General features: G+C 44.7%; 1 protein-coding gene across 5 annotated transcripts in view; it reads left to right on the top strand.

Moving 5' to 3' along the window:
- Positions 1-3238, top strand: part of RESF1 (retroelement silencing factor 1) — a 34245-nt gene extending 31007 nt beyond the window's left edge. For 4 of the 5 annotated variants that reach the window (XM_054442534.2, XM_054442537.2, XM_054442536.2 and 1 more), the window contains one exon: positions 2521-3238. In XM_054442534.2, coding sequence (XP_054298509.1) covers positions 2521-2678 — 158 coding nt within the window. In that variant the 3' untranslated portion in view covers positions 2679-3238. The remainder of the gene's footprint in view (positions 1-2520) is intronic. The other variant, XR_010127784.1, reaches the window with a different exon arrangement.
- The last annotated feature ends 22768 nt before the right edge of the window (positions 3239-26006 follow it).

The following is a 26006-nucleotide window of genomic DNA, read 5'->3' on the forward strand; positions in this document are numbered from 1 at the left end:
TTTACATGGGCATTTTTATTATTTTTATTTATTTATTTATTTTATTTTTTAGACAGTCTCGCTGTCACCCAGGCTGGAGTGCAGTGGTGCGATCTAGGCTCACTGCAACCTCTGGTTCCTGGGTTCAAGCGATTCTCCTGCCTCGGCCTCAGCCTCCTGAGTAGCGTGAACCACCACACCTGGCTGATTTTTGTATTTTTAGTAGAGACAGAGTTTCACCATGTTGTCCAGGCTGATCTTGAACTCCGACCTCAGTGATCCACCCACCTCAGCCTGCCAAAGTGCTGGGATTACAGGCGTGAGCCACTGCGCCCGGCCACATGGGCATTTTTTAAATGCCTATTGGGGTGAATGAAGCTGGTTCTGGAGAAGGGATCTCTGGGGAATAGTGAATTATATACCTTAGACAAAGAGGCTGGAGAACAGTGAATCAACTATGAAGTGAGAAAAATGCCACGAACTCCCAATCTGCTATAAAGAAAGATACATCTGGCCTGGTGTGGGGCCCATGTGTGTCATCCCAGCACTTGGGAGGTCAAGGCCAGAGGATGGCTTGAGCCCAGGAGTTTGAGACCAGCTTGGGCAACATGAGGAGACCCCATCTTTACAAATAACTTTTTAAAAAACTAGCCAGGCATAGTGGTACACACCTGTGGTCCCAGCTGCTTGGCAGACTGAGGAAGGAGGATCACCTGAGCTCAGGAGTTGAGGCTGCAATAAGCCCTGATGCAGCACTGCACTCCAGCCTGGGCAACAGAGCCAAGACCCTGTCTCAAAAAAAAAAAAAAAAAAAAAAACCCACAGGAGAAACAGATGTCTAAATTCAGTAGCAAGGGTTGCAGCAAACTTGAAGTCCTAAGTTAGGGTAAAGAGATGAAGAGGAAGTGACAAGAATTTCTTGGAAAGCAACTTAAGAGACCCATCTTGGGCTTCAGTGTTACTAATTCTGAAAGAAAGCAAACAAGAAAGTGGAAAACTTTGCAGCAGATCTAAAGAACTAACAGGACAGAATACTCCACCCACTCAGGTAGAAAAAGACAAAACAGGACCCCATTATTCAGAAGGAAATAGCTGCAGCAGGAATGAAATGTACAGATAGTCCCTGACTTGGCAGTGGTTTGACTTAGGATTTCTTGATATGATGGTATGAAAGTGATACACATTCAGTAGAAAGTGTATTTCGCATACCCATACAGCAATTCTGTTTTTTTGTTTGTTCGTTCGTTTGTTTTTGTTTGTTTTTTGAGACAGTCTCGCTGTGTCACCCAGGCTGGAGTGGAGTGGCACGATCTCAGCTCATTGCAAGCTCTGCCTCCTCCTGGGTTCACTGCGTTCTCCTGCCTCAGCCTCCTGAGTAGCTAGGACTACAAGCGTCAGCCACCATGCCCGGTTAATTTTTTGTATTTTTAGTAGAGCTGGGGTTTCACCATGTTGGCCAGGATGGTCTCCATCTCCTGACCTCGTGATCTGCCCGCCTCGGCCTCCCAAAGTGCTGGGATTACAGGAGTGAGCCACCGCGCCTGGCCGGCAATTCTGTTTTTCATTTTCACTATTCATTTGTTACTCATTTTCATTTCACTACAGTGTTAAATAAATCATGAGACATTGAACTTCCTTTTTTTTTTTCAAAATGGGCTTTGTGTTAGATTTTGCCGAACTGTAGGCTAACTTAAGTGTTCTGAGCGTGTTTAGGTAGGCTAGGCTAGGCTATGATGTTTAGTAGGTTACATGTATTAAATATATTTTCAACTTGGTTTTTCTTTTTGTTCTTTGTTTGTTTTTGAGACAGTCTCACTCTGTCACCTGGGCTGGAGTGCAGTCGTGCGATATCGGCTCACTGCAACCTCTGCCCAGCTAATTTTTGTATTTTTAGTAAAAACAGGGTTTCGCCATGTTGGCCAGGCTGGTCTTGAACTGGCTTCATGTGATCTGCCTGCCTTGGCCTCCCAGAGTGCTGGGATTACAGGCGTGAACCACCATACCCAGCCTCAACATATTTTCAGTAGGTGATGGGTCATTATGAAAAAAGGACACTGAAGCTAATGTAACACTGAAATGGTCTAAAGAAACAGGAAACTATAGACATGTTTTAGAATATCTAATGCATGGCAAGACCAAAATATGAAACCTATCCTTTTCATGTACTGTTTGGGACTGACTCATATTTGTACTCTTTGTATTGCTAATTTACATAGCTGTTTAAAAGGTCACATTCATACTAATGATATGCAATGGTACATTTTATTGAGCCAAGAGTAAGGTGGAACAGAACAGCCCAGGGCAATGAGGACGGGGCAAGGAGGTAGGAGTAGAAAACAGCCCCCAAAAGAAAGGCAACATGTCACGTGTGTATATAACTTATAATTCTATAAGTGAAGAGCTGTGGTTCTGAAACTTTTGCTTAACTCCTTGCCTTAATTTTTTATCCCTCCAATATATATTTTCCCTCTGAATTTTGATTATATATTGATCACAGCTAACATTGAGAAATAAAGTAAGTAAAACTTTTATTTCCCTTAGATAATGTTAATTCAAGACTCTCAAAGAGAAGCTTCAGTGCAGATGGATTTGAGATGCTACAAAACCCAGTAAAAGATTCAAAAGAAATGTTTCAAACCTACAAACAGATGTACCTGGAGAAGAGAAGCAGAAGCCTTGGTAGCAGTCCTGTAAAATAATTACAAGATGTGGTTTTGTAATTGCCACTGGGAAATTTCTTTCCTTTTCTGTTCAAAATATTTCGCTGAAACTAATGAGAAATGCCATGATAAAGATTTCTCAGAGTTTGGTTCCCACTTTCATTATGTTTCATTGAAAGTGCTTAAGAACTTTGGGTAGCCATGTGTAAGAAATGGATGATGTTCACCGGGGAAACATAAGGTATTTGAATTTCTGCTTTATTGAACCAGGTTTGCCATTATTTTAAATGGAGTGCTTATACAAATCAATTTGAAATTCTACCCATCTTGAGGGAGGACTGTTCCTCAGTTAAGGACTTGTTTATTTAAATGGGACTGTAAATATGTTTTGGTTTCTAAGCTATATTAGCAAAATTTATTTTTCAAAAATGCCCACTGTGATGTGAATGTCAAAATATATTCTTAAGTGTTTTATAACTAATTGTAAACTTTTTTTCAGAAGTCTTATTTTATACTTGTGAAACTGAACATAATTTTGGGACAACGTTTAAACATTACTTTTCATACTTGAAATAAACATTTATTTTTTAAAAAACTAATTTGAAACCCTCACAGCTCAGTTTCTTTTTGGTTTCCTACCTTTAAAAGGACGCATTTTGGAAAGTGCTTTCAAAAGCTGAAATGCGAGGTGGCTCATGCCTGTAATCACAGCACTTTGGGAGGCCGAGGCGGGCGGATCACAATGTCAGGAGATGGAGACCATCCTGGCTAACACGGTGAAACCTCGTCTCTATTTTTAAAAAATACAAAAAATGACCAGGACAAGATGGCAGGCGCCTGTAGTCCCAGCTACTCGGGATGCTAAGGCAGGAGAATGGCGTGAACCCGGGAGGCAGAGCTTGCAGTGCGCCAAGATCGCACCACTCCACTCCAGCCTGGGTGACAGAGCCAGACTCCTCAAAAAAAAAAAAAAAAGCTGAAATGTCACAGCAGCTGTGACAGTAGGTATTTTTAGATGGTGTTCACATGAGAACACAAAAAATTTTACTAGGTTCAGGAAATTTCAAGAAACTGTGGGAGGCAAGATATAACTTTATTTCTAGTTTTACTTTATGACTACTAGAAAAGGGTTGGAGATGTTTTGAGACAGAGTCTCACTCTGTCATCAAGGCTGGAGTACTGTGGTATGATCAAGGTTCACTGCAATCACTGCTCCTGGGTTTAAATAATCTTCCCGCCTCTGCCTCTTGAGTAGCTGGGATTACAGTGTGCTAACACACCTGGCTAATTAAAAAAAAAAATTATTTAATTTGCTAATCTTCTTTGTATTCTTCCCGTGTGCTGCCAAAGTGAGCACATAATTTTGGTTTTTTTTGTTTGTTTGTTTTTGTTTGTTAACGTTTGGGGAGTTTTTGTGGTTTTTTTGTTTGAGACGCAGTCTCGCCCTGTTACCCAGGCTGGAGTGCAATTGTGCGATCTGGGCTCACTGCAGCCTCCGCCTCCCGGGTTCAAGCAATTCTCCTACCTCAGCCTCCAGAGTAGCTGGGATTACAGGGGCCCACCATCACGCCCAGCTAGTTATTGTATTTTTAGTAGAGATAGGGTTTCACCATGTTGGACAGGCTGGTCTCGAACTCCTGACCTCAGGTGATCCGCCCGCCCCAGCTTCCCAAAGTTCTGGGATTACAAGCATGAGCTACTGCACCCAGCCTGGTTTTTTTTTTTTGTTTTTTTTTTTTTTTTTGAGACGGAGTCTCGCACTGTCGCCAAGGCTGGAGTGCAGTGAGGCCATCTTGGCTCATTGCAACCTCTGCCTCCCAGGTTTAAGGATTCTCCTGCCTTAGCCTGCCAAGTAGCTGGGATCACAGGTGCCCACCACCACGCCCAGCTAATTTTTGTATTTTTACTAGAGACGGGGTTTCACCATGTTGGTCGTCAGGATGGTCTCGAACTCCTGACCTCGTGATCTGCCTGCCTCAGCCTCCCAAAGTGCTGGGATTACAGGCGTGAGCCATCTTGCCCAGCCCTGAGCACATAATTTAAAAATACATGTATTTTTGGAGACATGAGATTCTACCATGTTGTCCAGACTGGTCTTGAACTCCTGGGCTTAAGTAATCCTTTGGCCTTGACCTCCCAAAGTCCTGGGATTACAGATGTGAGCTATCAAGCCCAGAGTATGTTGGTTATTTTTATAAAATCTTAATGCTGTATATATATGTAATTTTCATTTGAAAACTATGTACAAGGTAGACCAGTGGATTTTAATGAAACATTGCAATTTCTTGTGCTTTTAGCTTTCATATTACAACCAACCTTTAGGAAACAACTACGGTCCTCCGTCATTTAATGACAGGGATATGTTCTGAGAAATACATCTCTAGGTGATTTTTTTTTTTTTTTTTTTTTTTTTTTTTAGATGGAGTCTCATTCTTTTGCCCAGGCTGGAGTGCAGTAGCACAATCCCCACTCACTGCAACTTCCGCCTCCTGGGCTCCAGCAATTCTGCTTCAGCCTCCCGAGTAGCTGGGATTACAGGCGCCCGCCACCACGCCTGGCTAATTTTTTATATTTTTAGTAGAGATGGGGTTTCACCGTGGTCTCGATCTCCTGACCTCATGATCCGCCCGCCTCGGCCTCCCAAAGTGCTGGGATTACAAGCGTGAGCCACCGCGCCCAGCCACAGCTTATGGTAACTATATTAACTTTTTAAATTTTTAACTTAATTTTAATTTTTGTTTTGGTTGTTTTTTTGTTTTTGTTTTTTTGACACAGAGTTTTGCTCTGTCTCCCATACAGGCTGGAGTGCTGTGGCACAATCTTAGCTCACTGCAACCTCTGCCTCCCGGGCTCAAGCTATTCTCCTGCCTCAGCCTCCTGAGTAGCTAGGATTACAGGCACCCACCACCTCGCCTGGCTAATTTTTTTGTATTTTTAGTAGAGACAGAGTTTCATTATGTTGGCCAGGCTGGTCTTGAACTCCTGACCTTGTGATCCACCCGCTTCGGCCTCCCAAAGTGCTGGGATTACAGGCGTGGGCCACTGCATCGGGCCATTAATTTTTTTTATTCATTTCGAGACAGGGTTAGGAAACTGCTAATTTTGTATTTCTGGTAGAGACAGGGTTTTGCCATGTTTCCCAAAACAGTCTCAAACTCATGGGCTGAAGCAATCCTCCCGCCTGGGCCTCCCACGATAAAGTGCTGGGATTACAGGTGTTAGCCACCGTGCCCAGCCGCCAAATTTTTAGCTTTTTAACTAGTAATAACATAGCTTAAAACACAAGCACACTGTAGAGCTGTACAAATTTTTTTTTTTTTTTTTTTTTTTGAGACAGAGCCTTGCTCTGTCGCCCGGGCTGGAATGTACTGGCATGATCTTGGCTCACTGCAACCTCCACCTCCTGGGTTCAAGTGATTCTCCTGTCTCAGCTTCCTGAGTAGCTGGGATTACAGGCACCTGCCACCACGCCCAGGTAATTTTTGTATTTTTAGTAGAGTTGGCCAGGCTGGTCTCGAACTGACCTCAGGTGGTCTGCCCGCCTCGGCCTCCCAGTGCTGGGATTACAGGTGTGAGCCATCACACCCAGCATTTTCAAAATTTTCTTTATACTTTTTGTATAAGCTCTTTTTTATTAATTTTTTTTTTTTTACTTAAACTGTTTTTCAAATTGAAAACTAAAACAGGGCTGGGCACAGTGGCTCACAAGGTCAAGAGATGACTGGACACGGTGCCTCATGCCTGTAATCCTAGCACTTTGGGAGGCCAAGGTGAACAGATTGCTTGAGTCCAAGAGTTCAAGACCAGTACAACGTGCTGAAACCCGGTCTCTACCAAAAGTACAAAAATTAGCCAGGTTTGGTCGTGTGCACCTGTAATGCCAGCTACTTGGGAGGCTGAGGTGGGTGGATTACTTCAGCCCTGTCCCCCCTGCAAAAAACACACAGAACCAGAAAAACATTAACCTTGGCTTGCACGTAGTCAGGATCATCAGTATCACTTGTCTTCCACCTCTACATCTTCCCCATTGGAAGGTCACCAAGGGCAGTAACACGCATGGAGCTGTCATCTCCTATGATAACAATTAACAATGCCTTCTGGAACACCTGAAGGACCTGGCTTAGGCTGTTTTATAGTTTTTGTTTTGTTTTGTTTTGTTTTGTTTTGTTTTGTTTTGTTTTGAGACGGAGCCCTGCTTTGTTGCACAGGCTGGAGTGCAGTGGCGCAGTCTTGGCTCACCGCAACCTACGTACGCCTCCCAGGTTCAGGCAATTCTCCTTCCTCAGCCTCCTGAGTAGCTGGGACAACAGGTGTGAGCCACCGCACCTAAGCCTATTTTTTAATTTATTTAAATTTAAAAATATTTTTTAGTTTTTTAAAAAGTAGGAAGCTGGGCACAGTGGCTCACGCCTGTAATCCCAACACTTGGAGAGGCCGAGGCAGGTGAATCACGAGGTCAGGAGATTGAGACCATCCTGGCCAACATGGTGAAACCCCATCTCTACTAAAAGTACAAAAAATTAGCTGGGCGTGGTGGTGCACGCCTGTAGTCCCAGCTACTCGGGAGGCTGAGGCAGGATGATCGCTTGAACCCAGGAGGTGGAGGTTGCAGCGAGCTGAGATCACACCACTGCACTCCAGCCTGGCGACAGAGGGAGACTCCGTCTCAAAAAAAAATAAGCAGGAATACATTAACATACATAAAAAGCATAACATACTAAACACAAACCAGTAACAGTCATTTATCATTGTCAAGTATTATGTACTATAGATATTTTTAAGTCAGATTTGTAAAAATGTAAAACTGCCAATCTTTTCTCATTCTCTTGGTAAGTATTTTTTGTAAACATTTATTTGGCTGGGTGCAGTGGCTCACGCCTGTAATCCCAACACTTTGGGAGGCCGAGCTGGGCGGATCACCTAAGGTCAGAGGTTTGAGACTAACCTGGCCAAAATGTTGAAACCCTGTCCCTACTAAAAATACAAAAATTGGTGGGCTCGGTGGCTCATGCCTGTAATCCCAGCACTTTGGGAGGCTAAGGCTGGTGAATCCTGAGATCAGGAGTTTGAGACCAGCCTGGCCAACATGGTGAAACCCCGTCTCTACTAAAAAAAAACAAAAATTAGCTGGGCGTGGTGGCTTGGGCCTGTAGTCCCAGCTACTCAGGAGGCGGAGGTTGCAGTGAGCCAAAATCAAGCCACTGCACTCCAGCCTGGGCGACAGAGTGAGACTGTCTCAAAAAAACAAACAAAAATACAAAAGTTAACTGGGTGTGGTGGCACATGCCTGTAGTCTCAGCTCCTCAGGAGTCTGAGGCAGAGGTTGTAGTGAGCCGGGACTTCGCGCCACTGCACTCCAGCCTGGGAGACAGCGAGACTCAGTCTCAAAAAAAAAAAATTATATAAATGTAATGGGTTCATCATTTTAAAATGAAGTGTCTTCAAAATTTGTTTCAAGTTCTCATGGAATCGATACTGATAAATATGTCTTGGTACTCTTCAGTTTTTAAGGTTGTAAGGTCTCTCTCACCCAGGCTGGGGTGCAGTGGTGTGATCTCGGCTCACTGCAACCCCTGCCTCCTGGGCTTGGACAGTCCTCCCACTCTAGCCACACAAGTAGCTGGGATCACAGGCCCGTGCCACCGGCCTGCTAATTTTTGTATTTTGGGAGGTTTTTTTTGTAGATAATAGGGTTTCGCCATGTTGCCCAGGATGGTGAACTCCTGGGCTCAAGCAATCTGCCCACCTCAGCCTCTCGAAGTGTTGGGATTACAGGTGTGAGCCGCTATGCCCAGTCCCAAAGTCAGTCTGTAATCTAATCTCTGAAATGACATGTGTCAATTTCGCTACTTTCTATTTGCTAGAAGTGAGTCACAGAATTCCAGCCCATACTCAAAGGGGTTACCCAAGGGCATAAATATTAGGAAATGTGCTTTTTAAAAGTTTCTGGAGGCTGGGTGGCGTGGCTTATGCCTGTAACCCCAGCACTTTGGGAGGCTGAGGTGGGTAGATTACCTGAGGTCAGGAGTTTGAGACCAGCCTGGCCAACATGGCAAAACCTTGTGTCTACTAAAAATACAAAAATTAGCCAGGCACGGCTGGGCACGGTGGCTCAATCCCAGCACTTTGGGAGTCTGAGAGAGGCGGATCATGAGGTCAGAAGATGGAGACCATCCTGGCTCATATGGTGAAACCCCATCTAGTGGGCACCTGTAGCCCCAGCTACTCGGGAGGCTGAGGCAGAGCTTGCAGTGAGCCGAGATCGTGCCACTGCCCTCCAGCCTGGGCGACAGAGCGAGACTCCGTCTCAATAGCCAGGCACGGGGGTGCATGTCTGTAATCCTAGCTGCTCGGGAGGCTGAAGGAGGAGACTCAACTTGAATCCGGGAAGCGGAGGCTGCAGTGAGCCGAGATCATGCCCCTGCACTCCATCCAGCCTGGGCAATACAGCAAGACACCATCTAAAAAATTAACAGGCCAGGCATGGTGGCTCATGCCTGTAATCCCAGCACTTTGGGAGGCTGAGGCGGGCGGATCACCTGAGGTCAGGAGTTCAAGACCAGCCTGGCCAACATGGTGAAACCCCGTCTCTATTAAAAATACAAAAATTAGCCAGGAGTGGTAGTGGGCACCCATAATCCCAGCTACCCAAGAGGCTGAGGCAGGAGAATTGCTTGAACCTGGGAGGTGGAGGTTGCAGTAAGCTGAGATCGCACCACTGCACTCCAGCCTGGTTGACAGAGTGAGACTCTATCTCAAAAAAAAAATTCATATATATATATAGAGAAAGAGAGAGGCAGGTGCAGTGGATCACACCTGTAATCCCAGCACTTTGGGAGGCTGAGGCAGGCGGATTGTCAGAATTCAGGAGTTCGAGACCAGCCTGGCCAACATGGTGAAACCGCATCTCTACTAAAAATACAAAAATCGGCTGCACGTGGTGGAATGAGCCTGTAATCCCAGCTAGTGGGGAGGCTGAGGCAGGAGAATCACTTGAACCTGGGAGGTGGAGGTTGCAGTGAGCCAAGCACCCCATTGCACTCCAACCTAGAGTGAAACTCCGTCTCCAAAAAAAAAAAAAGAAAAAAAGTATAATTTAACCCAATATATTTAAAACAACATGTAATTTTTTAAAATTATTAATTTAAATCAGATATTTTAAATTTATATTGAGGATGAGTTCTGGTATGTATTACACATGTACATCCTAATTTAGATTAGCATTTCAAATGCTCAGTAACCATCCATCCATGGCTAGTAGCAATTAAATTGGACAGCACACATCAGGCATGGTGGCTTATGCCTGTAATCCCAGCACTGCCAAGGTGGGCAGAGCACTTCAGGAGTTCGAGACCAACCTGGCCAACATAGTGAAACCTGTCTCTACTAAAAATACAAATACTAAAGATAGAAAAATTAGCCAGGTGTGTGGCACATGCCTGTAATCCCACCTAGTTGGAGGCTGAGGTAGGAGAATCACTTGAACCTAGGAGGTAGAGGTTGCAGTGAGCCAAGATCACACCACTGTACTCCAGCCTGAGCAATAGAGCGAGACTCCATCTCAAAAAAAAAAAAAAAAAAAGGACAACACAGGCTATCACATAAAAGTTGCTCATTTTTTAATATTTTACTTATTTTTAAACACAAAGCACTAAACTTTTGTTTTTAATTCACATAATTGTTCTTTTTTTTTTTCTTTTTTTGAGATGGACTCCTGCTCTTGTTGCCCAGGCTGGAGTGCAGTGATGCAATCTTGGCTCACTGCAACCTCTGCCTCCCGAGTTCAAGCTGTTGTTCCGCTTCAGCCTCCTAAGTAGCTGGGATTACAGGCACGAGCCACTACACCCAGCTAATTTTTGTACTTTTAGTAGAGACAGGGTTTTGCCATGTTGGCCAGGTTGGTTTCAAACTTCTGACCTCAGATGATCTGCCCACCTCAGCCTCCCAAAGTGCTGGGATTACAGGCGTGAGCCACCACTCCCGGCCTTATTTTTGTTTTTTGAAACAGCCTTGTCGTTTCCCAGGCTGGAGTGCGATGGCACTCCAGGTGAGAAGTGATCTCACCTCAGCCTCCCAAGTAGCTGAGACTACAGGCACACGTCACCACACCTGGCTAATTTTTAAATTTTTCTTTTGTAGACAGACATCTCACTGTGTTGCCCAGGCTGGTCTCAAACTCCTAACCTCAATCAATCCTCCCTCCTTGGTCTCTCAAAGTGTTGGGATTACAGGTGTGAGCCACCTTGTCTGGTTGTTTTTAGTTTTTTGAGGAACCTCCATACTGTTGTCCATAATGGTTGTACAAATTTTCATTCTCGCCAACAATGTATGTAAGAGTTCTCCTTTCTCTGCATCCTTGTCAGCATTTTTCTTTGTCCTTTTGATAATTGCCATTCTGAGAGTTGCTAATTTTTTAAGCATTTGTCAAGTGCTATGCCAACTTATTGCTTGATCCTCGGTATATAGTTATCTCGTTTAATACACACAAACTTGACATGCAGGTATCTTTATCCCCAGTGTCAAAAAGAAAACTATTTGTTTTATTCACCATTGTCTACCCAATTCCTGTCTTGTTTTCTTTGTGAATATTTATTTTATAAGTAAATGAATGACTATTGAGGAATGAACATTTGGGCTTAAAAATGTTAAATAACTTGTCCAGGTGCGTGACAGAACCAGGATTCAAGCCTACTCTGACCAACTCTGCGCTCTCATGCATTACCTCCTCTATGGACAGATGGGCAAGCTGATAAGTTAATAAGTAGCACATTAATAAGGACTTTAAGCCCTACAAAAACCTAATCCATCATTTATTGCTATATGAAGCAGTTAGTATATGACTAAATAGCAGAAAATGTACAAAAGTGATTGGGGATATTAGGGAAATAAGCATTAAGAGACACTTGTGATATTATGGTATGTGACCAAAAAAGAATTAATTGATATTGCAGCCAACCTGGTTATATCCCGCCACCAGGAACGGATGAGAATAACAGCTTTTGAGTTGCTTATCCTGCAATATCGTATAGCCCTTCTATGAGCAAATTTTGGGGTGTGATTAAAAGTGAAGTGGAGGCTGGGTGCATTGGCTCACACCTGTAATCCCAGCACTTGGGGAGGCCAAGACAGGCGGATCACAAGGTCAGGCGATCGAGACCATCCTGGCTAATACGGTGAAAGCCCGTCTCCACTAAAAATACAAAAATTAGCTGGGCGTGGTGGCAGGCGCCTGTAGTCCCAGCTACTCGGGAGGCTGAGGCAGGAGAATGGCGTGAACCCAGGAGGCAGAGCTAGCAGTGAGCCGAGATGGCGCCACTGCACTTCAGCCTGGGCGAGAGAGTGAGACTCTGTCTCAAAAAAAAAAAAAAAAAAGTGAAGTGGAAATCCGACCAGGCGCGGTGGCTCACGCCTGTAATCCCAACACTTTGTGAGGCCAAGGTAGGCAGATCACTTGAGGTCTGAGGTCTGGAGTTCAAGACCAGCCTGGCCAACATGGTGAACCCCGTCTCTACCAAAAATATTTAAAAAATTAGCTGGGCCTGGTGATGGGTGCCTGTACTCTCAGCTACTCAGGAGGCTGAGATTCATTCACATTTATAACTCTACAAACCAGCATAGTGCAGACAGGAAAAAGCTAACATTAAACAACTGGCAGAACATGCATGGGGAATGTCCTGTCTGGTTTGATGGACCTTTAGGAACCTTGTCCCTTAGGTATTTAGTGGAATATCACTGGGCTATTCCTCCCACCCTGAGTTTGTATGGCAAAACTGTCTGATAGTTTTGTATCTGCACTGTCTTAACACTGTGACTGCTGGGCACATGTGACTACTGCGGAACTAAATTAGTTTTATTTTATTTTATTTTTTGTAGACAGAGTCTTGCCTGTTGCCCAGGCTGGAGTGCAGTGGCGTGCTCTCAGCTGACTGCAACTTCCGCCTCCCAGATTCAAGGGATTCCCCTGCCTTGGCCTCCCAAGTAGCTGGGATTACAGGTGCACGCCACCACACCCATCAACTTTTTGAATTTTTAGTAGAGACCGTGTTTCACCATGTTGGTCAGGCTGGGTGGTCTTGAACTCCTGGCCTCAAGTGATCCACCCGCCTTGGCCTCCCAAAGTGCTAGGATTACAGGCATGAGCCACCATGCCCGGCCTTAGTTTTAATTAGTTTAAACTTAAATAGCTACTTCTGGCTGTTTGGCTATGGGTACCTTATTGGATAGCACAGTCTTATAGGATGGATGAATAATTCCCATAAATGTGTATCTCTGGTTCGGGCGCGGTGGCTCACACCTGTAATCCCAGCAGTTTGGGAGGCTGAGGCAGGCAGATCACTTGAGGTCAGGAGGTGGAGACCAGCCTGGCCAACATGGTGAAACCTCATCTCTACTGAAAATACAAAATAATTAGCCAGGCGTAGTGGCACGTGCCTTTAATCCTAGCCACTAGGGAGGCTGAGGCGGAGAATGGCTTGAACTCAGGAGGTGGAGGTTGCAGTGAGCTGAGATCAATGCCATTGTACTACAGCCTGGGCGACAGAGTGAGACTCTGTCTTAAAAAAATAAAAATGTGTATCTCTGTCATTGGGATTCCTATAAGCTTGTGCCTAGACAGGATAGTTATTTTATCTTTAAGACCCTATTAAAGCCTGCCTGAGGTCTTATCTGCATTCCCCTGTGGGCTGACTCAGCACCTGGTTGCCTTGTATTCTCCTGATTATGAATCTTTCAACCTCTAGGACATGGACCATTAACGTTTAGTATACTTGGCTGTAGCTACTTTAAGCTTAGATATCTGCCTTCGAATATTCTACCTTTTTTTTAAATAAAATATAAATGTCTAGTGATTCTTTTGTTGTTGTTGTTTTTATTTTTTGGAGACACGGTCTTGCTCTGCCACCCAGACTCGAGTGCAATGGTGTGGTCACAGCTCACTGCAGCCTTGACCTTCTGGGCTCAAGTGATCCTCCCACCTCAGCCTCCCGAGTACCTGGGACTGTGGGCATGCACCACCATCCTTGGATAATTTTTTATTTTTTGGAGAAATGAGGTCTCCCTGTGTTGCCCAGTCTGGTCAGGCTCAAGCAATCCTCCCATGTCAGCTTCCCAAAGTGCTGGATTACAAGCATAAGCCACCATGCCTGGCTATATCCTGCTTTCTGTTATAATAGAGTAGATTTTGTTACCTTGATAGCCCACACAACATTGGTCCATTTCTTTGATGATATTATGCTAATTGGACCTGACAAGCAGAAAATAATAAACATCCTACAAGACTTAATAAAACACATGCATGACAGGGGATGGGAAGGAAATCTTGAATAAAAATTCATGACTGACCACATTCGTAAAGTTTTTAGGGTCTGATTGTAGTCTTGTGTATATTGTACCATCTACCACAAAGAAAGAGGAATGTTTGATGAGCCTGTGTGAAGTTTGGAGGGAACATACGCCATCTATGGACATGCCACCCTATGGATGTGCCACCCTAAGCAATTTTTCAGGTAACTCACACAGCTCTAATTTCTTTTTTTATTTTAAGATGGAGTCTCGCTCTCTCGCCCAGGCTGGAGTGCAGTGGCCCGATCTCAGCTCACTGCAAGCTCTGCCTCCTGGGTTCACGCCATTCTCCTGCCTTGGCCTCCTGAGTAGCTGGGACTACAGGCGCCCACCACCACGCCCAGCTAATTTTTTGTATTTTTTAGTAGAGACGGGTTTTCACCATGTTAGCCAGGATGGTCTCGATCTCCTGAGTTCGTGATCTGCCCGCCTCGGCCTCCCAAAGTGCTGGGATTGCAGGTGTGAGCCACCACACCTGGCCCACACAGCTCTAATTTTATGTGAGGCCTCAAGCAAGCAAAGGCTCCACAGCAGGACCAGGCTGTGGTGCAAGCTGCCCTGCCCCTTGGGCCTAAAGGCCCAGCAGGCCCAATGGTACAGGAAATTTCTTCTGTTTATGAAACCTCTTTCTTTTAGGAGAATCCTAGTAAACCCCCTATGACCATGTCCTCTTTTTCTGACAAGTACATTCCATTTGAATACAAATTGTAAAACCTGAACTGTTCATGAATTTGATGTCATCTGATTCCAAAACCCATAAAATTTGACTCATGCAGCAGCATTTCATTGTTAAATGAAAATAGTATATACAAGACTAGCCCAAGCAGTTCCTGAGGACACAATTAAAACACACAAGCTGCCGGGTGCGGTGGCTCACGCCTGTAATCCCAGCACTTTGGGAGGCTGAGGTGGGCGGATCACGAGGTCAGGAGATCGAGACCATCCTGGCTAACACGCTGAAACCCCGTCTTTACTAAAACTACAAAAAAAGTAGCCGGGCGTGGTGGCGGGCGCCTATAGTCCCAGCTACTCGGGAGGCTGAAGCAGAAGAATGGCGTGAACCTGGGAGGCGGAGCTTGCAGTGAGCCGAGATCGCGCCACTGCACTCCAGCCTGGGCGACAGAGCAAGACTCCGTCTCAAAAAAAAAAAAAAAAAACCACACATAAAAGCAAGTAGCTTGCTCGGGGTTCCATAACACCTCTTCCTTCTGCTTCTCTGGCTTTCCCTCAGTCCACACATAAGGCTTCATGAGAGTTAACCGAAGACAAGAACAGAGGGTCCTGGTTTATGAATTGGTCTGCACAGTATGCTGACTCCAGCTGGAAGTATTACATAGCCTCACTTAGAGATGACCCTAAGAGAGTGATAAAGCCAACCTCATATCTTGCTACCAGAAGCACATGAGAGTAATTCTTTTAAGAGGCTTTAAAATCCCAGCTACTCAGGAGGGTGAAGTGGGAGGATCCCTTGAGCATAGGAGCTTGAGACCAGCCTGGACAACATAGTAGGACACTGCCTCAATAAAAAATTAAGTAAATAAATAAATAGCTTTTGAGTTATCTATACTGTGATATAATACACCACAGCCTTTACAAGAGCAAATTCTGGGGCATGATTAAATGAAAAGCAAAGATAGTACTTCATAGCATCTGCAAACTGGTATAGTGCAGGCAGGCAAAAAGCAATGGTAAATAACTACTGGAACATATGTAGAAAATGCCCTGTTTGGCATCTACTGCAGAGTAGGCTCTCAATCAGATGGGGGTAAGGTAGCTAGTCCTATGGATGTCAGCCTTTTTCCCCAGCCACCCTGGTGCTTAATAGGCCCATTTATAAAGTGCCGTGGCAACAAGAAAGGAGGTCTGCATGGACTTCTCACTGAGGCTTCTCTGCCCATGCGCCAAGAGTCAAGGCTGTGCTGGGCCCCTGATTGATCACACCATTCTCCAGGGAACCAATGAGCCTCTTGGTGGTAGATTGATACATTGGACCCTTTCTACACGGAAGGAGAAGCAATTTGTACCTTTGGGAATAGAAACATATTCCAAATATGAATTTGCCTGCCAGAAATGGTCCTGCTGGCACTAAGCAGAAGGCCTATTCATTGCTGTGATATTCCATACAAATCACTAAGCAACCTGTCTACAGTGAAGGACACAATGAGAGAGAATTACACTGATACAATTTACTAGCACTACCACAAGCCCCAGGACCCAGAAGCATCTGACTTGACAAAATGGCAGAATGCCTACTAACAGCTTAGTTAGTACATTAGCTGGAGAAAATAACCCTACAGGATTAGAAGGCTGTCTTACAGAATGAATATATGACTTAAGCCAGTAGCTAATATTTGGTGATGTCTCCCACATAGCCAAATACTGCATGAACCAAATAACCAAGGGGTGGAGGTTTGGGATGGCCCCTTTCACTTTTTCCCTTTTTATTTTAATTGATTTATTTATTTGAGAAGGAGCTGCTGTGTTACCCAGGCTGGAGTGCAGCGGTGTGAGCACAGCTCACTGCAACCTCAACTTCCCAGGCTCAAGTGATCCTCCCACCTCAGCCTCCCGAGTAGCTGGGGCTACAAACATGCGCCACCACCCCCAGCTTATTTTTGTGGTTTTAGTAGAGAAGGGGTCTCACTATGTTGCCCAGGCTGGTCTCCTACTCCTGGGTTGAAGCAATCCACCTGCCTTGGCCTCCCAAAGTGCTCGGATTACAGGTGTGTGCCACTGCACCCAACCAACATTTTCCCTTTTTAAAGAAAAGAATTGAAATATAATTCAGACATACATATAAAGTATACAATTCAGTGATTTTTTTTAGTATATTTATAAAGTTGTACAACCATCAACACAATCTAATTTTAGCAGATTTTCGTCATCTCCAAAAGAAACTCCATATCCATTAGCAGTTCACTCTCCATTCACACCACCCCACCCTTAGCACCTGACAACCACTAAGCTACTTTCTGTCTCTATCAATTTACATATTCTGCACATTTTATATTAATAAAATCATGTAATATGTGACCTTTTGCATCTGGCTCTTTTCATTTAGCATAATGTTTTCAAGGCTTATCTGTGTTGTAGCATGTATCAATATTTCATTCCTTTTGGCCGGGCATGGTGGCTAACGCCTGTAATCCCGGCACTATGGGAGGCCGAGGTGGGAGGATCACCTGAGGTCAGGAGTTCGAGATCAGCCTGGCCAGCATGGTGAAACCCCTGTCTCTACTAAAAATACACAATTAGCCAGGCATGGTGGCACATGCCTGTAATCCCAGCTACTCAGGAGGCTGAGGCAGGAGAGTCACTTGAACTCGGGAGGTAGAGGTTGCAGTGAGCCGAGATAGCGCCATTGCACTCCAGCCTGGCGACAGAATGAGACTCCCTCTCAAAAAAAAAAAAAAAAAACTTCCTTTGCTATGCTGAGGTCCTACTGATGGGCAAGTTCTAACACACATTTTTAGGAGGCTTAGCTACAACTACATTTAATTAGAATGACTTGGAGGAGTCCCACTTTTCTGGCCTTCTCATACCAGATGAAATTCCAAAACCCGGGCTGGGCGCAGTGGCTCACGCCTGTAATCCCAGCACTTTGGGAGGCCGAGGTGGGTGGATCACCTAAGGTCAGGAGTTTGAGACCAGCCTGGTCAACATGGTAAAACCCCATCTCTACTAAAAATACAAAAAATTAGCCAGGCATGGTGGTGCGTTCCTGTAATCCCAGCTACTTGGGAGGCTGAGGCAGGAGAATCGCTTGAACCTGGGAGGCAGAGGTTGCAGTGAGCTGAGATTGCGCCATTGCACTCCAGCCTGGGCAACAAAGCAAGATTCCATCTAAAAAACAAAAAAAAAATTCCAAAAGCTCCTGTGGGCAGAAGGATTCTTCCCCACCTTTTTGCTGTCTTGGCTTATCTCTGTTGCTGACCTGCTGTTTTAACCACTGCCCTCCAGTTGCCGCATGCCTGTTGGTGATAAGAGTGTCCTGGCACATGATCAGTAAGCACCTTCAGGAGGCTGGTGAGGCTTATCGGTCTCAGCCTTCTGCTGCCACGAACCCCTGGACTAGGCCTCAGGCAACCGGAATTTAAGCTTCTGCAACATCTGGAAGTATAAGTTCTCTTCCTTCAGTTTCTTCACCTATAAAAAGAAAACAAGAGTTTCACTCTACAATTTTTAAAGTTTGTTGTATCATCTAATTCCCAAGGGATTAGGCCTTCAGAAGATGATGTGGAAAGTTCAAAAGAAATTAAAAATCATCTAAAATCCCATCCGTTAGCAGTAACAATGATTAACATCTGGCTGTATTTCAAATAGCTTGTGTCTAGGGCCCCTTCCAGAGCTCTAAGTTTTCTTCTTATGGATGCAGTGGACATTTGTGTAAGTTTACTTCACTTCAGTTACACTGGCCTTTTTTGCAGCCCTCAAGTGTTCGCCTTCTTTTTTTTTTTTTTTTTGAGATGGAGTCTCACTGTCTCACCACGCTGGAGTGCAATGGCGCGATCTCAGCTCACTGCAACCTCTGCCTCCCTGGTTCAAGCAATTCTCCGACCTCAGCCTCCTGAGTAGCTGGGATTACAGGCATGTGTCATCATGCCTGGCTAATTTTGTATTTTTAGTAGAGACGGGGTTTCGCCATGTTGGTCAGGCTGGTCTCGAACTCCCGACCTCAGGTGATCCTCCCACCTCGCCTCCCAAAGTGCTGGGATTACAGGTGTGAGCCACTGCATCCAGCCCTCAAATGTTCTAAGCAGACTCTACCTCAAGGCCTTTGCACAGACTTTTCTGTCTGTCTGGAACAATATCTGCCTAGATAGCTACATAGACACTCCCTTCATACAGGTCCCCAAATGTCATTTTTCAGAGATACCTTCCCTGGCCACCTGATATAAGTTACACCCGCATCCTTGGGCTGATTTATTTTTTTCTCACAGTGTCTAACACAGTCCTCAGTGGAGGATTAATAAGTTTATTTGTTTATTGTTCTCTCCTACTAGAATTTAAATTTAAATCTATGGGGACATGAACTTTGTTTTTTTTTTTTTTTTGAGATGGAGTCTCGCTCTGTTGCCCAGGCTGGAGTGCAGTGGCACGATCTCCTCTCACTGCAAGCTCTGCCTCCCGGATTCATGCCATTCTCCTGCCTCAGCCTCCCGAGTAGCTGGGACTACATGTGCCCACCACCACGCCCGGCTAATTTTTTTGTATTTTTAGTAGAGACGGGGTTTCACCGTGTTAGCCAAGATGGTCTCTATCTCCTGACCTTGTGATCCCCCCACCTCGGCCTCCCAAAGTGCTGGGATTACAGGTGTGAGCCACTGCCCGGCTGGAACTTTTTTTTTTTTTTTTTCCAAGTGGCTACTTTTATTTATTTAACAAAAACAAGCCCCAGAGCTGCCAAGGGGCTGCCTTCTCTGTCTTGTGGAGACAGTGCTTGATCCTGGAGAGCAGCCATGTTGAAAAAAAGATGTTTTGAGCCCTAAAATAATGAGAAAACAGGACAGAGAGGTGTTCTGAGCCAGTTCCAGATTTTGCCAACTGTTGCAAGAACTCTAGAATCTTTATGGTAGTAAAATGCCAGAAAGAAAAGTCTGCATTGAAAGAATGTCTAACCACTTACTATAATCCAACCTTTTAGGAAGAATGCAAAATGGAATAAACGAAGAAGAGAGAAGAATCCAGAAAAACTGGAATTCCTACAAAGAAAAAGCTATAGAAACGTCCCACCAGCAAGTAAGCAAACAGATAACACTCAGGACCTCTCATATTCATGGAAGTCATTTATAGTATAAATCCCCTTAAATAATGGACTCAGGAGGCCGGGTGTGGTGGCTCACGCCTGTAATCCCAGCACTCTGGAAGGCCGAGGCGGGGGGATCACAAGGTCAGGAGATCGAGACCATCCTGGTTAACACGGTGAAACCCCCATCTCTACTAAAAATACAAAAAAAAATTAGCCGGGCGTGGTGGCGGCGCCTGTAGTCCCAGGTACTTGGGAGGCTGAGGCAGGAGAATGGCGTGAACCCGGGAGGAGGAGCTTGCAGTGAGCCGAGATCGCGCCACTGCACTCCAGCCTGGGCGACAGAGCGAGACTCCATCTCAAAAAAAAAAAAATAATAATAATCATAATGGACTCAGGATAAGAATGTGTGTTTCCTTTCTCTTAATTATGGAAATACTAATTTTATCTGAAATAAATATCTTTTTATTTCAAAAAATATGTAAAGCATTGCCTTAAGTGCTTTACAAATAGGAACTGATTTTTGTCCTCATAATAATCCTCTGAGGTAGGTACTATTATTATTCCCCTTTAACAGATGAAGAAGTGGAGGCACAGAGCGGTAAACCCCATTGTCCAAGGTTATGCAGCTAGTAAAGGGCAGACCGGGTATTTGAACTCAGACTGATTCCAGAGCTTGTACTTTTTTTTTTTTTTTTTTTCTTTTGAGACAGAGTCTTGCTCTGTTGCCCAGGCTGGAGTGCAGTGGTGCGATCTCGGCTCACTGCAACCTCTGCCTCCCGGGTTCAAGTGATTCTTCTGCCTCAGCCTCCCAAGTACCTGGGATTACAGATGTGCACCACCACACCCGGCTAATTTTTGTATTTTTTTAGTAGAGACGGGGTTTCACCATGTTAGCTAGGCTGGTCTCAAACTCCCGACCTCAGATGATCCACCTGCCTTGGCCTCCCAAAATGCTGCGATTACAGACGTGAACCACTGTGCCTGGCCCAGTGCTTGTACTTTTGACCATATTCTACACTATACAGAATAGTGCCTGGCACATAGTAGGTACTTAATAGTGCTAGTTGGATAAAAAAGTGTTTTGTGTGATCTTCCTTTGACCAAGTTCTAGCTAGTGTTTGATTTCAAGGCAGACATTGCATCTTTGAATTCTAGATATCAGTGACTAACACAAGGTTTGACTATTAGCTAGTAGGAAGGTCGGGATGTAATCATTGCTCTCTGAGTTGACTTGACTTTTTTTTTTTTCTTTTTTTTTTTTTGAGAAGGAGTCTTTCTCCGTCACCCAGACTGGAGTGCAGTGGTGCCATCTCAGTTCACTGCGACCTTCACGTCCCGGGTTTAAGTGATTCTTATGCCTCAGCCTCCCGAATAGCTGGGATTACAGACATGCACCACCACGCCCAGCTAATTTTTGTGTTTTTAGTAGAGATGAGGTTTCACCATGTTGTCCAGGCTGGTCTTGAACTCCTGGCCTCAAGTGATCCGCTCACCTCGGCCTCCCAAAGTGCTGGGATTACAGGCATGAGCCACCGCGCCTGGCCTGCTCTGTAACTTTAACTCCTAGTATATTCCTTGAGTTCTGTTGAAGTCTGGATCACAGACCATTGTGGGAGGTGGCAACTTTCTAATGCATTAATTAGATTGAAAGATTTGAAAGAAAAAGTTTACATTTTTTTTCCTGGGATTACATCAAATTAAATAGCCTCTGCACAACAAAGGAAACAATCAACAAAATGAAAAGGCAACCTATGGAATAGGAGAAATATTTACAATCTGTATATCTGATAAGGGGTTAATATCTCAAATATTTTTTTCTTTTTTTTCTCCTTTTTTTCTTTATTTTTCTTTTATGTCCACTTCCAAGCTCAAATATCTCAAATATTATGTAAGAAACTCATATAGCTCAATGGCAGAAAAGCAAATAACCCAACTGAAAAATGGGCAAAGACCTGAACAGACCTTTTACAAAAGAAGATATACAAATGGCCAACGGGTGTATGAAAAGGTGCTCAACATCATTATCAGGGAAATGAAAATCAAAACTACAATGAGGTATCACCTCACACCTGTTAGGATGGCTATTATAAAAAAGGCAGTGGCCAGGTGTGGTGACTCAGGCCTGTAGTCTTAGCACTTTGGGAGGCTGAGGTGGGCGAGTTGCCTGACCTCAGGAGTTCGAGACCAGCCTGGGCAACATGGCAAAAACCCGTCTCTACTAAAAATACAAAAAATTAGCTGGGTGTGGTGGCACATGCCTGTGATCCCAGCTAGGAGGCTGAGGCATGAGAATCGTTTGAACCTGGGAGGCAGAGATTGCAGTGAGCCGAGATTGAGCCACTGCACTCTGAGACTCTGTGTCACAAAAACAAAACAAAAAAGACCAAATAAGCCAGACACAGATCATATTAAAAAAAAAAAAAAAAAAAAGGCCGGGCGCGGTGGCTCATGCCTGTAATCCCAGCACTTTGGGAGGCTGAGGCGGGCAGATCACCGGAGGTCGGGAGTTCGAGACCAGCCTGACCAACATGGAGAAACCCCGTCTCTATTAAAAATACAAAATTAGCCAGGTGTGGTGGCACATACCTGTAATCCCAGCTACTAGGGAGGCTGAGGCAGGCGAATCACTTGAACCTGGGAGGCGGAGGTTGTGGTGAGTTGAGATCGTGCCGTTGCACTCCAACATGGGCAACAAGAGCGAAACTCCATCTCAAAAAAAAAAAAAAAGTAACTGTGTGATGTAAAGAACATATGAATTAGTTTGGTTGTGGTAATCATTTCACAACGTGTACCAAATTATGATGTTGTACAGCTTAAATATATATAATTGTTCTCAATTATGCCTTAATAAACCTGGGAAAAATTTTTCCTGAAGGTTTATGAATTTAAAATGAAAACACACAGGAGGCCGGGTGTGATGGCTTACACCTGTAATCCTAGCACTTTGGGAGGCCAAGGTGGGAGGACTGTTTGCGGCCCAGAGTTCAACCAACCTGTCAAATATAGCAAGACCCCATCTCTATTATTTATTTATTTATGTATTTATTTTTATTTTTAATGAGACAGAGTCTTGCTGTGTCGCCCAAGCTGGAGTGCAGAGGCACGATCTCGGCTCACTGCAACCTCTACCTCCCAGGTTCAAGCGATTCTCCTGCCTCAGCCTCCTGAGTAGCTGGGACTACAGGCGCCCGCCTCCACGCCTGGCTAATTTTTTGTATTTTTAGTAGAAACGGGGTTTCACTGTGTTAGCCAGGATGGTCTCAATCTCATGACCTCGTGATCCGCCCGCCTCGGCCTCCCAAAAGTGCTGGATTACAGCGTGAGCCACCGCTCCCGGCATATTTATTTATTTTTTTGAGACGGAGTTTCACACTTGTTGCCCAGAATGGAGTGCAATGGCGCGATCTCGGCTCACTGCAATCCCCGCCTCCCGGGTTCATGCGATTCTCCTGCCTCAGCCTCCCAAGTAGCTCGGATTACAGGCACATGCCACCACGCCTGGCTCATTTTGTATTTTTAGTAGAGACAGGGTTTCACAATGTTGGTCAGGATGGTCTCAAACTCCTGACCTCAGGTGATCCACCCATCTCGGCCTCCCAATGTGTTGGGATTACAGGCATGAGCCACCGCCCCCGGCACTGTATTTTTTATAATTAATAAAATAAAATGAAACAAACAGGAGTATATGTTAGAACAGAATGCAAATCTAAACAAAAAATTTAAGATAAAACTGGAGCATATAAAGACATGTTTTAGCCAAGCATGGTGGCTCACACTTATAATCCTAGCACTTTGGGAGGCTGAGGTGGGAGGATTGATTGAACCCAGGTGTTCCAGACTAGCCTGAGCAACATAGTGAGACACCTCCCTCCCCACCATCTCTATTTTTTAAAAATAATTTTAAGGCCGGGGGCAGTGGCTCACGCCTGTAATCCCAGCACTTTGGGAGGCGGATCACGAGGTCAGGAGCTCCAGACCACCCTGGCCAACATGGTGAAACCCTGTCTCTACTAAAATACAAAAAATTAGCCAGGCGTAGTGGCGCGCGCCTGTAGTCCCAGCTACTCAGGAGGCTGAAGCAGGAGAATCGCTTGAATCCGGGAGGCGGAGATTGAGCCGAGATCGCGCCGCTACACTCCAGCCTGGCAGCAGAGCGAGACTCAGTCTCAAAAAAAAAAAAAAGACATGTTTTGCTTGGAGTGCACCCTATAATGGTCAAGAGGGAAGCACATTCACTCTCTAAGAAGTAAGGCCCTAAGGAGAAGGCACTTCACTGGGAAAGCTGGAAGTTGGGGGGCTTACAGCGGAGGAGCAGGAGGAAGGAAGAGAGAGCAAATAACCCGGGCCGCAGAAAGCCAAGAGTTTTGGCTGTTGCAGTCCACAGTATCATCTTGTTCCTAGTATTAGCTTGCTCCTAGTTCCACAACATCAACAATGGAGATGAAAATGTAAACACCCAACCAAATATTTGCACCTTTTGGATGATTTCCCACTTCTAGAAAATGAAAAATATTTGGTTGTTTACAGTCCCCATCCATTTATCTGTTTCCTTCCTTCCAATTTTTTACTAAGACAGTGGGTCACCCTGGCTGGAGAGCAATATTCAGTTTATAGCTTGATTTTGTTTACCCCTGAGGCCAAGGACAATTTTATCTATGTTTTTAAAGGCAGAAGATAGAAATAAAATCTAAATAACTTGTCCTTGAGCCTGACCTAAAGCCTAGGCAGTGGAACAGAACTCGGGGGTAAGGAGCCTGGAGAGGGTGGAGTAAGTTTATTCAAATTAATAAATGCTAAATCAGAATTATTTTAAAAATTTAGGCAGATGATTACCCACTCTCCCTGTCTTTGGAATGTTTTAGAGAGGTATTAATGAATAATCTTATTAGCACAGACCAGGACTCTTCTTGATTTCATTGCATGAAATTGAAAAGAATTTAAAGATACTTTCTCATGTGATTTCATGCCTTTTCCTTATACTGATGTCCACATGTTGTGAAACATATAATACAATTCTCGCAACAAGCCTGTATTATAATCCTATTTTAGATGAAGACACTGAGACCAAGAAGGGTTATATAATTTGCCCAGGCCAGGTGCGATGGCTCTTGCCTGTAATCCTAGCACTTTGGGAGGCTGAAAAGGGTGGATCACTTGAGGCCAGGGGTTTGAGACTAGCCTGGGAAACATGGTGAAACTCTGTCTCTACTAAAAATACAAAATAAACAAATTAGCTGGGCGTGATGGCCCGCACCTATAACCCCAGTTACTCAGGAGGCTGAGGCAGGAGAATCGCTTGAACCTGGGAGGTGGAGGTTGCAGTGAGCAGAGATCACATCACTATACTCCAGCCTGGGCAACACAGCAAGACTCTGGCCACCCCACCCCTAACCAAAAAAAATCAAAAATCAAAAAAGAGATAAAAATAATACATAAAATAATTTGCCCAAAGACACATGGATGACAAGTGCCAGAGTCAGATTATAAACACAGGCAAGAAGATAACACTGCCTCACACTGCTATTTTGTGTATTTTGAAGTTATGAGTAAGAAAGGATGTCTCCTATACTTCATTAACTTTTTTTTTTTTTTCCCGAGTTGGAGTCTCGCTCTGTCACCCAGGCTGGAATACAGTGGTGCGATCTCGGCTCACTGCAACCTCCACTTCCCAGGTTCAAGTGATTCCCCTGCCTCAGCTTCCTGAGTAGCTGGAACTACAGGTGCCTGCCACCACGGCCAGCTAATTTTTTGTATTTTTGGTAGAGACAGGGTTTCACCCTATTAGCCAGGATGGGCTTGATCTCCTGACCTCGTGATCTGCCTGCCTCAGCCTCTCAAAGTGCTGGGATTACAGGCGTGAGCCACCACGCCGGTCTTCATTAACTTTTTACTCACTCTTCAGCAATCATACATTGATGAAGGAACTGAAAAGGGAGTAAGAAGTTTGTGTGAAAGGAAAATAAATCTTGGCGTCCCAAAATCACTAAGCTAAAAGGAAAAAAAAAGTCAAGCTGGGAACTGCTTAGGGCAAACTTGCCTCCCATTCTATTTAAAGTCATCCCTCTGTTCACTGAGATAAATGTGTATCTGATTGCCTCCTTTGGAGAGGCTAGTCAGAAACTCAAAAGAATGCCAACATCTGTCTCTTTTCTACCTATGACCTGGAAGCCCCCTTCCCTCTTCCTGTTGTCCCGGTTTTCCTTCTAGTTGTCCCACCTTTCAGATGGAACCAATGTTCATCTACATATGTTGATTGACGTCTCCTGTCTCCCTAAAAT

The sequence above is a fragment of the Pongo pygmaeus genome, chromosome 10 (genome assembly GCF_028885625.2).
Source record: "Pongo pygmaeus isolate AG05252 chromosome 10, NHGRI_mPonPyg2-v2.0_pri, whole genome shotgun sequence".
Lineage (NCBI taxonomy): Eukaryota > Metazoa > Chordata > Mammalia > Primates > Hominidae > Pongo > Pongo pygmaeus.